This window comes from Polypterus senegalus, chromosome 12 (assembly GCF_016835505.1).
Source record: "Polypterus senegalus isolate Bchr_013 chromosome 12, ASM1683550v1, whole genome shotgun sequence".
Taxonomy (NCBI): Eukaryota; Metazoa; Chordata; class Cladistia; order Polypteriformes; family Polypteridae; genus Polypterus; species Polypterus senegalus.
Window position 1 is genome coordinate 71564431 of NC_053165.1, and position 14949 is coordinate 71579379.

The following is a 14949-nucleotide window of genomic DNA, read 5'->3' on the forward strand; positions in this document are numbered from 1 at the left end:
TTATAGTCAAGGAAGCTTTACTGTGCTGTTTTATTTGTGGACTTGAGTTTACTCTGTGAAGAGCGCCATACAAAAGTAAACTGACTTGCTGGATTTTTAATGCAGCTGGGCAGCAAAAAGAGGGTCCGTGTGCCCGTAGTTTGTGGGATTTCAGATTCACGTCTCCTTAGAATTGGAAAAGTACTGCGGTCCCAATAAAAAGATGCACAGTAACATGAAACAAAGCATACACACGTCGAGTGAAACACAGATAGTAAATCCTCGCTAGTCACGGATTCTGTTCTGGTGGATTAGCTTAACCTCTTGTAAAGAGGCAGAAACAAAAAGATTTTTGGGGCACCTTGCGGCCAAATCCCTATATTTAAATGCCATACCATCAGCTTGTTTCCTCGTCCCAGCTATAAACATCTGGTGACAAATGCATCTCATTCAGAAAAAAAACATTCAGTTCTACGGACTGCATACCTCCAGTTCTCTTTGTTAATTGTACAGACCGTATTGTCCTGGCCTCAACCATCTGTGTGCCCAGTTACGCCTTTTTTCTTTTCTTTGCACTTTCAGAGCACAGTATGGCAAGCTCGTTTTTCTTTGTTGACATTCTGAGATGCCAAGCTTTTGTTTGTTTTTTTATTTTTTTAAAGGGTAAAGTTTTATTGTAAAATATCGATGGGTATACCTGTCCATTTGGGTCAATGCACACATCTTGTCTGAGCACCAGCATGTCAGCTGGACCGGACATTCTTGTGTAGTTTGATCACATACACTCATGAGTCTTATCGTGTGGTGGGATTCATTACCTTACCTAGATTTCGAAAAAATCGCACAGTGTCTGCCACGGAGAAGCTGCCAGGGCGTCTTCAGGTGGAGAATACGTTTCTGTGCCTTCACAGAGGTGTTGATGTACTTGGACCAGGTCAGTGGACATCAAGGGTATCAAACTGTCCACCCTCTCCACTGGAGTGAGTGCCTCTGCCACAATCGATTTGTCTCGCCGACATTCAGGTGTGGACAGTTGACCACTGTGACAAGCTCTCCACTTCTCCATGGTAACCCACCCATTGTTGCCTGAGATCGGACCTGCCACAGCTGTGTCATCAGGAAAGCGGACAATGACGTTAGGGTCCTGTGCAGCCGTGCAGTCTGTTGTGTAGAGGGAGTACGGCAGAGGATTGAGAACGCAGCCCTGTGGAGCCCCTGTGTTGATAGTGAAGGATGATGAGGTGTGGCCACCCACTCAGACCACCTAAGGTCTGCCTGTCAGGCCGTTCAAAATCCAGCTGTGCAATACAGTGCTCAGATACAGGACCCTGAGCTTGGTGACGAGCTTAGAAGGGAAAGGGGATTATTGTTTTTAATGTAGAACGAGAGGTTTACTTCTCAAAGCCAGGAAGACATCTGAAGGGAACAGCAAATCAACCTGGCAGATGGTGTGTTTCAGAGCAATGTAGTGAAGTAGTGAAAATAAATCTTTTTTTTGTGTTATGCCTTTCATATTTATTTATGTGTTTATTTATTTATTTTTTGTAGCTGTCAACACCAGTTGTGGCCTACCTCTAAAAACGCTGCGGCGGACACCAATGTACACTTGTGGAACGTATTTGGTTATGCTGGTCTCTCCTCCAGGGGGTTCTGGGAGCAGTGGCACACGCTCGCTGTTTGGGGGTACAAGTGGTCTGTCCTCTCTAAAAAGTGAGTGTTTTATTATTATTAATTTGGTAGACACCTTTATTCAGTTTTATTTGTAAAATCAATAAGGGGGGGTGGGGTGTTCAGAAAACCTGAACACTTTTTAAAAAAATAAAGAATCCTATGAACACGTCGTCTACGAAACCGGTTTTGTCAAGGAGCTCCTGGAATCTTTTCTTACTCCTACAAATGCTCAATATGTGCCCCTTGTGGCGCAGTTCCGGCCAGACCCTGTGTAGCTTCTCACTGTCAAACGTGGATGTGGCAGCAAAACGCGGCCCTTCATGTCCTTTCAGATTAAAGTAACTATGCAGTTTGGTGCTTATCACGTGTTCATGTGATGCTTACTGAGTGAGGAAAGCGTTCCGTTGTTTGAGTCCCCCTGCACATACATTTTAGTCATTGGAAAGTACAGAGCACATGTTGAAAGTAGATTACAGGAGGTGGTTTCTTGACATCTGTTTTTCAGGTGAAATGTTTATTTCTTCTTAGTGTTAGGAAAAGGCTTTTCACGCAGCAAGTACAGCAGGAGCCCCCATAGTGCCTGTGGTGTGGATGTTGTTGTTGGTTGGACCATCTGGTGGATAAAATAACATCATGTCGTGCTCTGTGGTATTCCTGTAGTTGGTGCACTGCAAACGTTAACATCTGTGGTAACTCATTAATATTTGTGAGTGGGGCAGAGCCTTCAACCAAAACACACAATTGTGTGGAAACAAAAATTTATAAAGCCAGTTTTAGAGCATACAGAAACTGAGTCATTAGTTGAATCAAGTGATAGTGACAGTGTGAATGCAGCAAAAGAAACATGAATATTTCTGTGTGTTTTACCTCTCTGTTGGAATGTATTTTGCAGTAAAATCCATTGCATTTGTCATTCCAACAGATGGTACATGACAAGAATTCTTAGTAATAGAATGCGTTGCCACAGATGTTTGTGCTGCGCTGTCAACTGATAAATGCAACACATATGTCTCTGTTTTATGCCATTTGGTTTGGGATTCATAAAAGCAGTGTTAATCCTCGTGATGTGCCATCTGTTGGAATAACAAGTGCAATGCACATGTCTCTGTTATATGCCATTTGGCATATGATTTGAAAAAGCTGTGTAAATGTTTATGATGTGCCATCAGGTGAACTGATAAATGCCTTGCATATGGCTTTCTTTTATTCCATTTGGTTTGAGATTCATAAAAGCTGTGCAATGAATATATCTTGTTATATGCCATTTGTTATAGCATTTGTAAAAGAAGTGCATATGTTTGTGCCATCTGTTGGAATGACAAGTCCAATGAATACAGTATGTTTCTGTTATGTGGCATTTGGTATAGGATGTGTTAAAGCAGTGTTAATGTTTGTGATGCGCCATCTGTTGAAATGACAAATGCAATACATTTTATTACTGCAGATGTTTGTGATGCACCATCTGCTGGAATGACAGGGCCATAGTGACTGTATGGACACACACACACACACAGACACTTCTCTTTTCATTAAGGGTGGTTTATACTTTAGGAACAGCTCAGTGAGTGGAGAATTTGCTTTTTGCTCTTCACTCTAAGCAGTATTGATTTCAAAAAAAAAAAAACTTAGGTGTTTACGAAGAAGAAGAATAAATGGCTAAAGGTGACTCATTTTTCCCCCCCCCCTTTAATAGTTTTAGCATCATCTCTTGTGTTCAACATTTCCGATGGCCAGTTTGCAAGCCGTGCCGACCTCATTGATGCGCCTGGAAGTTCGCTAGGGCGTGGAGCTCTAGTCACAGGACTCGGTAAGCTAATCGTTAAAATGGCAAACGAATGAGATTATTTTAACATTATTTTGGTTACACTATTGCATTATGCTGCGTACTTATACATACTTTCTTAAAAGAAAATCACAATTCAGGTTTCGAAGCAAATTGGATTAATTGCCCGTAATGATTTCCTTATAGAGTTCTAGTATTCCGTGGAAAAAAGTCCCATCACCTGGGCAGCCATACAGGTTTCAAATAGCTTAGATTGAAAGTCGATAGAGTTATTTTTGTATGTCATTTTTAGTATTTCTCCTCACCTCATTTTTTGCTCTGTTCCCCCTTCTTATGACATAAAGGTGTACAAGATCTGTGTTAATTTGACAGCAGTGTGTTATTTTCCCAGGTGCCTGTTACGATGCAATGAACAATCTGATCTGGACCTGTTCAAATGACTACATGGACCAGTGGTGTAATCCAGGGAACCAGGCCTTTCACCATGTGTGTAAGAGACTCGGAGTGAGCCACGTCATCACGGAGCCTAAAGGTAAAGCCCTAAAAGACGTCACTTTGACATGTACAAAGTATAGGGGCCCTTGAGCTGTGGAGGTTGACCTTTTTTTATTTTCTGTGGCCATTTTAAAAAAGCTCAGAAGTGAAGAACTTAGATGTCAGAATTTGGGTGTAGAAGTAGAATTTGTATTTGGCCATCGGTGTCATCTTTCATATCTTTAAACATCTGCCTTTTGTAGCACCGTGTCAGCTCTGTTAGGTTGCGGGAGGATTGGGAATGAACACAAACTCTTTGTTGTATTGAGATCTGGCCACTCCAGGACATTCACGTTGTTGTTTTGAAGCCTTTCCTGTGTAGCGTTGGCTTTACGCTTGGACTCCTGATATTCTCTGCGGTTTTTCCCTTCCCCTTATTATGCCTCATTCATTTTACCCTCACAAGTGTTCATGGGCCTGCTGCAGAGAAGCATCCCCACAGCCTTAATGCTGCCACCACCATGCTTCACTGAGAGGTTGATGTGTTTTGCTTTTATTCAGTGTATCACGGCACTTTGTGCTCACATCCAACCCTAGAACCTTCTTCCAGCTGCCCGGAGGTGTATTAAGGCACAAATAAAGATCCACAACACAACATCATTTTTTACTCCATTTTGGATGTCTTCAATCTCTGGACTGCTGCCTACACACCTCCAGTTTTTTTTTTTTGTGTGTCACACTGACTACATGTGTCCTGCAAATGACAAAAATACCAAAAACTGCTTGTTGTGGACGCTAGAGGCACTGTTGCCCCGTTGAACCCACCAGACAGACATCCCAGACACACTTGTAAAACACCAACAATAATATTTAACAATTCTTCTTAATAAAGTTTACAAAACACTGCACTCTCCACAATTCTCAAATAAGCAATAACAAATCAATAATATACAAATCCTCCACTCTCAACAGCTCCGTTACACTCCCATCCAACTCCGGCTTGATCTACTGGGGTTTCCCATAGTCCTTTTAAAGTCTCTGACCCAGAGTTATTCTGTCTCAGCATCAAACGCCTTCTTCAGGTGTCCCGGAAGTATTGCAGGTTTCTGTCCTCGTGACTTTTAAGTACTTCCGGGTTAACGTCACCATAATAGTCCCTGGGTTCTTGGTGAGCTCTCCCTGGCGGCACCCACGGCGCCCAACAGGGCTGAAGAACTGGACTCCATGTTCCATGCTGCCCTGTGGGAATCCGGGGAACCATTTCCATCCAGGGGAGCTGCCATCTAGCGTCCCGGGGGATGTATTGCCCTAAAGAGGCTCTTTTTCTTGGTTGAGGGACATCCCAGCCATCACAATGTATTGATGGGCAATTAAGAACGATTTGAACTTTTTGCATGACTCTGTTCATTGTATCATTGCGAGTTTTGAACACACGAAACCACAACGAAACCTTAGTACTAATCTTTTATTATATAGTAGATAAAGTGATCTGCTTATGTTTTAAATTCATTCATTTTCCACTGCTTACCCAAGTCATGCAGGGGCAGCAGTCTAACAGTGAGGCCCATATGCCCAGTCACACATTCCAACTCATACTGTGGGATCCCAAGGTGTTCCCTGTCCATCTTGTACATATAATCCTCCCAGTGAGCCCTGTGTCTTCTCTGGGGTCTCCTCCCAGCTGATCATGCACGTAAAACCTCCACAGAGAACTGTCCGGGAGGCATTCGTATCAGAACCACCTCAGTTGGCTCATCTCGATGCGAAGGGTCTGCAACTCTACTCCGAGCTTACATTTCTTCTGACTTTATCTCTTAAAGGAGAGCCCTGGCACCCTGGCGAGAAAGCTCATTTCGGCCGCTTGTTACCCTCCATCTGGTTCTTTCGGTTGTTACCCAAGGCTCCTGACCATAGGTGAGGATGTAGACTGAGACCTTCGCCTGTGACCATTCCGATCCATCTGTCGAGCTCACTGTCCTTTATCCCCTCACTCGAGAACAAGACCCCAAGGACAGGTCACCGTTTTTTAAAAGAAAACAGTATGTGCCATGTCCTGATGCAGGTGGGTTATCAGGAAGGGGTAAATCTGTCGTGAAAAATCTATATTTAAAATCCTCCATATAAAAGAGACAAAAATGGTCTGTGATATTGAAGTCTTCCAAGATATAGGGGTCAACTTGTCCAATAAATACAAATTCAGTTTTGGAAGTTTGTCTTTTCACATGTAAATAAACTTGAAAAAATATTCTCTAAATTGCCCTTGTTTTGTGTCCCTTTTTACTGCCCTGCTCAGATGTGTTGGTAACTTTATATTTTGTATCCCCCCCCCATGTTGTCTATAGAGGAAATGGTGCCGACCAGCGAGGTGATTAACCAGCTCTTGCACCATGTCGGCGCCATGTGTATCCATCAGCTGAATATTCTCGCTGCCAGCAGCAATCTGCCCATCAGCACCTTTCTGGGAAAGCAGCATCCAATCGAGAGCCAGCACTTCAGCAGCATCTGTGACATCATGGAGAAGGCCATGGTCAATGGGGACACGTGCATCATCCGCTGCATTCTTGTTGTCTTCCAGGTGTGTGTGAGCAGAGTCCTCTGATTTGTGTGATTTGGGCTATCAGTCTGCCAAAGAGAAGCGAACACCACGATGGCTTCAAAATGAAGGGGTTGTTCAGACATCCGTATGTGTCATTCAAGATGGAGAGGCTTGTTTCGATTTTCTGTTAGATTCTCCTGCTATGAGTGCTCGAGTTTAATTCCTGAAGCTCCTAACGCTGTTGCTCTTTGATGTCTCGCTATTGTCTTCATTCTGTTTGGCGCTTTGTCAGTGACTTCATTCTGTGACACTGAGTTGAGTTGCTTTGTGTTTTTATGGATGGGATTCCCATTGTCTTGCAGTGTGGTTTCTGCCCATTTTTTAAATTTAATTTGCCATACTTTAATTAATCTTCGAGGGGAAATTGTCTGTCATTCCAACAGATGGCACATCACAAACATTAACATTGCTTTTATGAAGTCCACACTAAATGGCATATGACTGAGAAGTGAGCATTGCCAGGTGCACTGCAAATGCTAACACTGAGGCCCACGTTGATTACTTTGATTTTAACTCCTTTTAAATGGGTAGCGCAGCTAGTTGAATAAATAAATTAACACACACACTATGGTCTTAACACAAAATGACTAAAGGAAAGAAAACGTCTTGTCAGTCCTATTCCCTGTAAGGCGCTATGCAGGCGTATTGCTGGTGTTGTAAAGGAACTCCCCGTGACGTTTCTTGACACACTTCTACTGAATGATTTGCTGTCTGGAAATGTCGTGTCAGAGAGAGAACTTGCAGGATTGGTCGTAATGGCACCCTGTTTCATTTTAGTTTCCTCCTTCTTTACTACCACTCAAGCTGGTGTCTCCAACTCCAGTCCTGAAGGGCTGCAGTGGCTCCTGATATTTAAAAGGACTCTTGCTGCATTTATTAACACAGGCAAAGTTCAGGTTTTCTTAATCTGTCGGTTTCCTGCTAGGTACTTCATTATTTTAAAGATTTTGAGTTTTTTTTTTCTGTTTATTAGGAAGTTTTTCAAAGCACATAGGACCAACTTATTAAGCAAAGAACCCATCCCAGAATGAAATGATGCTTTGTCAAGCACAGGATCAGCGAGGAACCACACAACACAGTAAAGAACCATAAAATACAATTAAAAATAAAGGTGCCAGGGTGGTTCTTCAGAGTAAAGCCATAGGGCAGGGGTCTCAAATTTCAGTCCCAGAGGGCCGCAGTGGCTGCAGGTTTTCATTCTAACCCTTTTCTTAATTAGTGACCTGATTTTGCTGCTAATTAACTCTTTGCCTTAATTTTAATTGATACACAACTTAAGACTCAGGCCCCTTAATTATTTCCTTTTTCCTTAATTGGCAACCAAACAATATTAAGACACAAAATGAACCAACACATAAACAACAACCTGCGTCCATCACACAATAACTGAAAATAAAGAAAGATGAAGGCCTCATAATGTTGATCTGCTCAGGTCCACAAAAGATTTTGACAGCCAGCGTTCTTACAAAAGAAAATCAATTGTGGAAATATCTGCCATGGCAGACTGTGCACCATGGAATTAAATAACAGGTTTAATTAGCAACGGGAATTGGCTTCAAATTAGGAAACTGAAAGAAGTGTAGTTGGTTGGAGTTTGAGGCCCTAAATTAGTTGGCTCATCTGTTGGCTCACTTCACATCAGATTTATTTTTAGGGAAAAAAAGAATCAATTCAGTGCTCAGGGTCTCAAGAAACGTCAATTAAAATTAAGGGAAATGGTAAATTAGAAGCAAAAACTTGTCACTGATTAAGAAAAAGAGGGATGGAGTTGGAGACCCCTGCTCTCGGGGGTCCAGAGTATGTCCCGTAATTGAGGCTCTAGCTTGTTGATTCTTGATGTGATGTTACTGGCCCGCCCATTACAGTATTAAAAATCACACCAGCCATCACAGAGATGTGAAGGGTGTCACTACCCACGTTGAACTAATGCCATCTTCCAAGAAAAAAATAAAGATAATCTTTAGTCTAACTCATGTTTGTCTTTTTTTTCCAGGTGGTTTTCAAGTTCTTTTTTAACCCTCAAACTGAGAGAAATCGAGAGATCGTCCGCCGTGCTGGCCTGTTGCTCTGGCAGTTGTTGATGGCACCACTTGACCAGATCGGTGATGAGATTCAGAAGGAAGTTTGCCTAGCGATCAGGTACTTAAAATACGTTACAAGCAGTATATTAATGAAAAAAAGAAAAATTATTTAAACTAGATAGAAGAAAAAATATTCTGTTTATGAAGGTCATGTATTTGGATGGTTTTAATTAAACAGTACTCAGAGAAGAATGTTTTGTGTGGGTGACCCAGTTTTCCTCTTTTATACTCTTCATTAAGTAGACTTGAGCAGATTGTCTTCAGTCTCGGGCACAGTGGTTCAGCGCTTCCTCCCCACTTCCATTTTATATCTCTGACACCCGGCAGTTCCACAGAGTACAAGAGTTTGACGTTTAATTATGTATTACCGATAATATGCCCAAATTGTAAAGGAGTACAGTGAGTGTTGGTCACAGATCTGTACATCCTGAGTTTTGTTTGCCTCTTTCTTCGCCGCTCATTTCTGGTCTGCCCTCATGTGGTCATTGCCAGGTCTGCTCTCTTCAGGATGGAAAATGGCAGAGAGAGCACACCTCCTAATCCAGCCATCCTGCTTTATTGTTGCTCTGCAGCTCCTGACACACACACACACACACACACACACACACCCCTACTGGACCAATGAAACAGCTTGGGCTCAGCTCACCCAAACAACACCAGGGCTCCAGTCCAGCTTTATTCTTGTTTCAAGCAAACAAGAAAAAAAGGATGCAATTAAGTCCTAAAACTGTCCGTCATTGGTTAGTTCTTGTCAGTTGACTGTTTCAGGGCTGATGTTGATTTTGGTCAAAATTCAGGGTAGAGGACAGTAATGGGCTGTAAACTGTGACAAAACTCACCCTTATGTTTTAGCTTGACTATCTTTGGTTGTAGCTTTGTTGATTTGACCTCGATTTCCTGCGCATGCTTGAGTAGTGAAAAGCAAACCGCCTGTAGAATGGCATCGACATCTGGCGAGAGACTAAAACAAATTTGCAAAGCAAAATACTCCATGGACGTTTTATGTATTATCGCTGAATCGGACTGTGGCTTTTCGGACTCTGAGTTTGATGCAAGTGTTCTGGAGATGGATATCGAAAACAAAAGTGAGGGACCAGCATCAGCCTGTCGGTCCCCAGCTGATCATGGTGCTGAACACTTTTGTGTAGCTGATATGCCTACAGCAGCGTTCGCCTAGGAGGACCACCACTTATGATGACAAGAGGTACAAACCATATTGCGTCATACTGCGACTACCACCATCGCCCACCTGCTGTGCGAAAACAAGAGGTAGCTGGCCCGCCGTGCATTCCTGCTGGCCATTGAGCCACCCCTGCACAGCAACTGCTGCCAGAGATGCAAAACAGGTTCCAACAGCAACCACAGCACACAGCAACAGATGTTTTATATTGATTTACTGTATGTGTGAAACCAGTGCTTTGGGTGCTTTTGAGATAACTGAGGTTTTGGAAAAAATATTCAGCCCTCAAAGAGTTAAACTCTGGGGGTAGAAAATTGGCACGATTAGCTTCCTCCAGATACAAAGCTAATTGTATAATTTAAGACATACCAAATATTTATCAACCTATGTTCTATCTATAACTCCATTATGTCCGTCGTAGAATTTCAAACTAGATGGCTAAATGTTCTGTTTTTCTTTTTCTAGTGCCGGCTTAAATTCCTTGTATCCTGGTGAGGCGGAACTTAACAACTTACTCAAACTGGTGCTGACTGAAGGTAAGTGCGCTCCTGTTACTAGTAGACTCATCGTGATGTTCGTCAATCAGATTGAATGTCCTCTGTGTTACTGCACCCAGCCTAATTTGCATATTCACGTGTGTAAATGTTGCCTGGTTTGATTATTTCTGACAGCACTTTTGAGCTGGAGACTTGGGCAGTCACTCTGAGGCCGTGCTGAATGAAGAGTGTCAAACAAAATGGCATTGAATAGCCGAGTGCTGTCAGTAAAACAGAAAGTGTTGACGTATTCGACCGTGTTAACACTGTGGCTGGGTGCAGGAATGACAGGCCTTGTGGCAAAAGTTGGGGTGCCAACCGTGATCGTCCCGTGTCATTCAACAGAAAAGTTCAACCGAAGGCGAACGCTTTGTGGCGTTTTTAGGCTCCCAAACAAACAAACAAACAAAAGTGCTCGGTTTTAGTCATAGGTTTGGGGTCTGTTCGGGGTAGCTGGGAACTGGAAGGGGCGGGGCTAGGTACCCTCACTGGGCTGTGCTGCAGGAACAGAAGGAGAAAGAGAAGACAATATTAGTGACAGCGCCCCCTCTTGTCCCTGCAGGTTATTACATACCCGGATCGAGCCCTTGTGGAGATCCGTGACGCGCACACACTGGACTGAGGGGCTTCTTTTAGTGTATTGATATTATTAAAGTGCTCATTGCTAACTCCAAGTGGCACATTGGCGCAGCGGTTAGTGCTGTTCCCTTCTGGGTCCACTGCCCAATGCCCTATTACTGCTTGCATGGAGTTGGCATACTCTTTCCACATCTGAGTGGGCTGTTCACCCAGACATGTGCTAGCGGGAATTTTCCCAATGGTGGGTATATTTGCAAGTGTTCACTGTGGTGGGCTGGCACCTCAGCCAGGGGTGGTTAGTAGGAGAGGCTCAGGAGCAGGCAGGTTTTATGATGTTAGTGACTTAGTTGCCATTCCAGGTTCAAACAGGTTTAAATTATGTTTTGATTGAGAACAGATTTCTGCTCTTTAGGTAGCAGCAGCTTTGGACTTTCTATGTAGTAAATCAGTGTCCTAAAAACCGTGAATGAGGACTTTTTGGAAAGTCCGCTGCCTGTCGGTGAAGCACATTTGTGTCAGCTGGCAATCATTCCATGGCCAAATTGTCCTAAAACTTTTGTGTCCTTTAAATGTGTCGTTTTATCGAAGGTGTATGCTGTACCAACATGTGCATTGTGTTCCTAATCCTTACCTGTAGGTGAGAGAAACAGCGGCCTGTCCAGGCTCCGAGATGTCATTCTAACTAACCTTGCTGACCAGCTACAGAACAACAGGTTTGGGAGTGAAGACGATGAACACTACAGGTAGGCACAGGCCAGGGCACAGGTGCATTTCTGTATTTCCAAACGTTATTTCTGCAGCCATATAACACAGGTAGTTCACAGCACACCTAGTAGATCACATATATTCTAGGCCCCCCACTCACAACACCACACAGAAGCAAAGTGTGTTTCTGAATAACATGGTGGACTGCTTATACTCCACATGAAAATGCAGCTTCATGCACAATAGTGAAGAAAATGCATTAAACAGGAAGCCAGGCCTTTGCCATTCTAGATGGCGTTAAGATTTTTCTGCAGATGAGGCTCAGCACTGTGGGGGAACAGACTCACTATCATGTCATCATGGGATCAGCGGTCCTCAGAATCGGCACAAGTGGCCATTGTACTTCCAAAATGAGCCACGTCAGACATCTCAACACAAGGCGTGCACACGACGGAAAGTTAATTCCGTGTGTGCTTTAAAGTGCATTAAAAACAAGTGACAATGCGCAATAACACATGAAGCAGGCCTCAGTGGAAACCTCTTGTGCTGTTGTGGGAATTTGCCTTTTTTTTTTTTTTTGTCTTTTTTATCAACATTCACCTCTGCAAAGACGTATTTGTGAATCAGACTAACAAATAAAGGACCCCACAGGTCCAGAGGGCCTTTTGGTCTGCAATTTTACTTTAGCCATCTTAATTCAAGTGGTCACATGTCTGTTTTTTTATTGTAAGGCAGCATTGTTTAACAGTGTTAGAAAACACCAGCAGACTTTTTTTACGCCATGCCACCCACCTTCAACCTCAGCAATGTGTGTCTGACCATCTGTACAGTATGGCCAGTGACTCAGAGACCAATTAAATTGTTTATCTATCTATCTATCTATCTATCTATCTATCTATCTATCTATCTATCTATCTATCTATCTATTTGTGACCCCCATGTTGCTACTCTTCAGAGAAAATTAAAGGAGGAGGGAAACTTACAATTGACCCCCTTAAATACTCTTTCTCATTATAGGATTCACCTGTGTATGTAGGTCAGGGGTCACTGAGCTTACCAAGCCAATTTGAGTTCCAATAATTACTTCTAAAAGTTTTGGAATCAATAAAATGACAACGGTGCCCAAATGTATGCACCTGCCTGATTTTGTTTGAACAATTATTGCACACTTTCTGTAAATCCAATAAACTTCATTTCACTTCTCAAACATCACTGTGTGTGTCTCCTATATGATATATTTAACTGACATTTTTTATCGTAACAACCAACGATTTATACAGGAAAATAATAAACCATTAACAAGGTTGCCCAAACTTTTGCATCCCACTGTATCTATCTATCTATCTATCTATCTATCTATCTATCTATCTATCTATCTATCTATCTATCTATCTATCTATCTATCTCCATCCATCCATCCATCCGTCCATCCATTCTCTTTCAGGACAACTTGCATGCCTGTCTCAATATTGCTACTGAGTTGTGCTCCTCATTGTGTTCTCTTCATGGTCATGGTGTGAGAGAGGGAGGAGGGGTAAAGTGGCCAGCTTTATAGATTCCTGTGCAAATCCTTAAGCATATAAGGCATCATGGTACACAATGGCCTCTGATTCAAAACCAGTCCCAAACAGCCATACTTCATCCACTTCACCATACATTCCTCATCCTCAATCAGTCCTAAAGACTTAGTGGGGTTGGCTAGATAAACATCAAGGCACTCTTGTTTTCATTAATGAAATAAAGCATGCCCCCAAAACACTATCTAAGATTATATTTGCTTTGTCTTGTTAACAAGTAAAGACATACAAAATATTTATCAACTGATATGCTATAAATCATTTCACCACACTATCTATCTATCTATCTATCTATCTATCTATCTATCTATCTATCTATCTATCTATCTATCTATCTATCTATCTATCTATCTATCTATCTATCTATCTATCTATCTATCTATCTATCTATCTATCTATCAATCATATAGTGCATTTCACATGTCTCTATGTGTATCTCTGCCTCTTATCTATGAAGCTTATTCCTATACTAAGTTAGTAGTCCACATTCATAAAATGACAGTTAACACTTTCTCTGCTCAGATGCCTTTATCCCTTTTAATTTCTGATTAAATAGTCTGCGCAGTTGTTCCATGTTAGAATATTTTAAATTTGTAGTGTGCATTTGAAGCTGATTCAGATGTTTCTAGCTGCGCTCAGGTTTACTGTGGATGGCCAGGTTTGGGAACTATGGGGCAGATTTTTTGGCAGAGTTTGCCACTAATGAGAGCCTCCTGTGCTTCTTTCTAGGCTGAATGATGAGCTGCTGCACTACATTTTGAAGACGGTGGTGCGCGAGTCCTGCATCCTGATCACCAAGTGCCAAACTGTCGCTAAGGATGACTTTCAGAAACTCCTGTCTACAGTGCCAGTAAGTGCCTCAGCCGGTGGGCAGAGTGAAGGGCTGCACAAAGTGCACACTTGATATTTCACACATGGGTCATCCATTATATTCTGCACATTTTTTTCAACGTGCTCTGCGGCTTCTAAATTTGTAAACAATTCACACTTGATTAGTGTGCATATTCTCAGATTTTATTACACGGCATTTAGAGAGCAAACCAAAAGCATGTGATCAGATCTGGAGATAAGAAAACTGCTGTGTCCTCATATCTGTCTGTCTGTCTGTTATATAGTACCTTTCTATCTATCTATCTATCTATCTATCTATCTATCTATCTATCTATCTATCTATATATTATATAGTGCCTTTCTATCTATCTGTATGTCTGTCTGTTATATAGTACCTTTCTATCTATCTATCTATCTATCTATCATATAGTGCTTTTCATATCTGTCTATTATATAGTGCCTTTCCTATGGATCTATCTGTGTATAGATAATGATAGATAAATAGCCAGTTAGCTACACAGATAGGTAAACTATAAATGATTGTTATCTGTGTATATCATGTTGAAGTTTCTTTACCGCACTGCTGACTTTCATTTTGTAGTCTTATAGGGGTCTCTTTGCACTTGAATGTCCACCCTACTGTCCCCCGTCTGCTCCTCAGTCTCGCCTCTCATGCTTTTCTCTCTTGTCCTCCCCTGATGCCTGATGTTGTATTCCAGGTCGCCTCACCCAGTCTGCAGTACCTTATGGCAGTACAGAACCATTTGCTGAGCAACACAGTTTTAATAAAACCTGATGAGCACGATGATAGTGACAGCTCCCTTCAAGGGGAGACATTGAAGGTACAGGTAAACATCAGCTTTAATTCCAATTTCCTTCCCTTCTCGCTCATTTTGTATTAACTGGCTGTCTAATGAACTAAGTGGCATAGACAAATTTTCTGGTGATCTCTGATAT

General features: G+C 42.2%; 1 protein-coding gene across 1 annotated transcript in view; it reads left to right on the plus strand.

Moving 5' to 3' along the window:
- Positions 1–14949, plus strand: part of LOC120540493 (probable E3 ubiquitin-protein ligase HECTD4) — a 104485-nt gene that overhangs the window by 50133 nt on the left and 39403 nt on the right. The window contains exons 9-17 of the mRNA XM_039771332.1: positions 1528–1689; positions 3344–3457; positions 3825–3965; positions 6250–6482; positions 8497–8642; positions 10230–10300; positions 11517–11622; positions 13891–14011; positions 14712–14840. Coding sequence (XP_039627266.1) covers positions 1528–1689; positions 3344–3457; positions 3825–3965; positions 6250–6482; positions 8497–8642; positions 10230–10300; positions 11517–11622; positions 13891–14011; positions 14712–14840 — 1223 coding nt within the window. The remainder of the gene's footprint in view (positions 1–1527; positions 1690–3343; positions 3458–3824; positions 3966–6249; positions 6483–8496; positions 8643–10229; positions 10301–11516; positions 11623–13890; positions 14012–14711; positions 14841–14949) is intronic.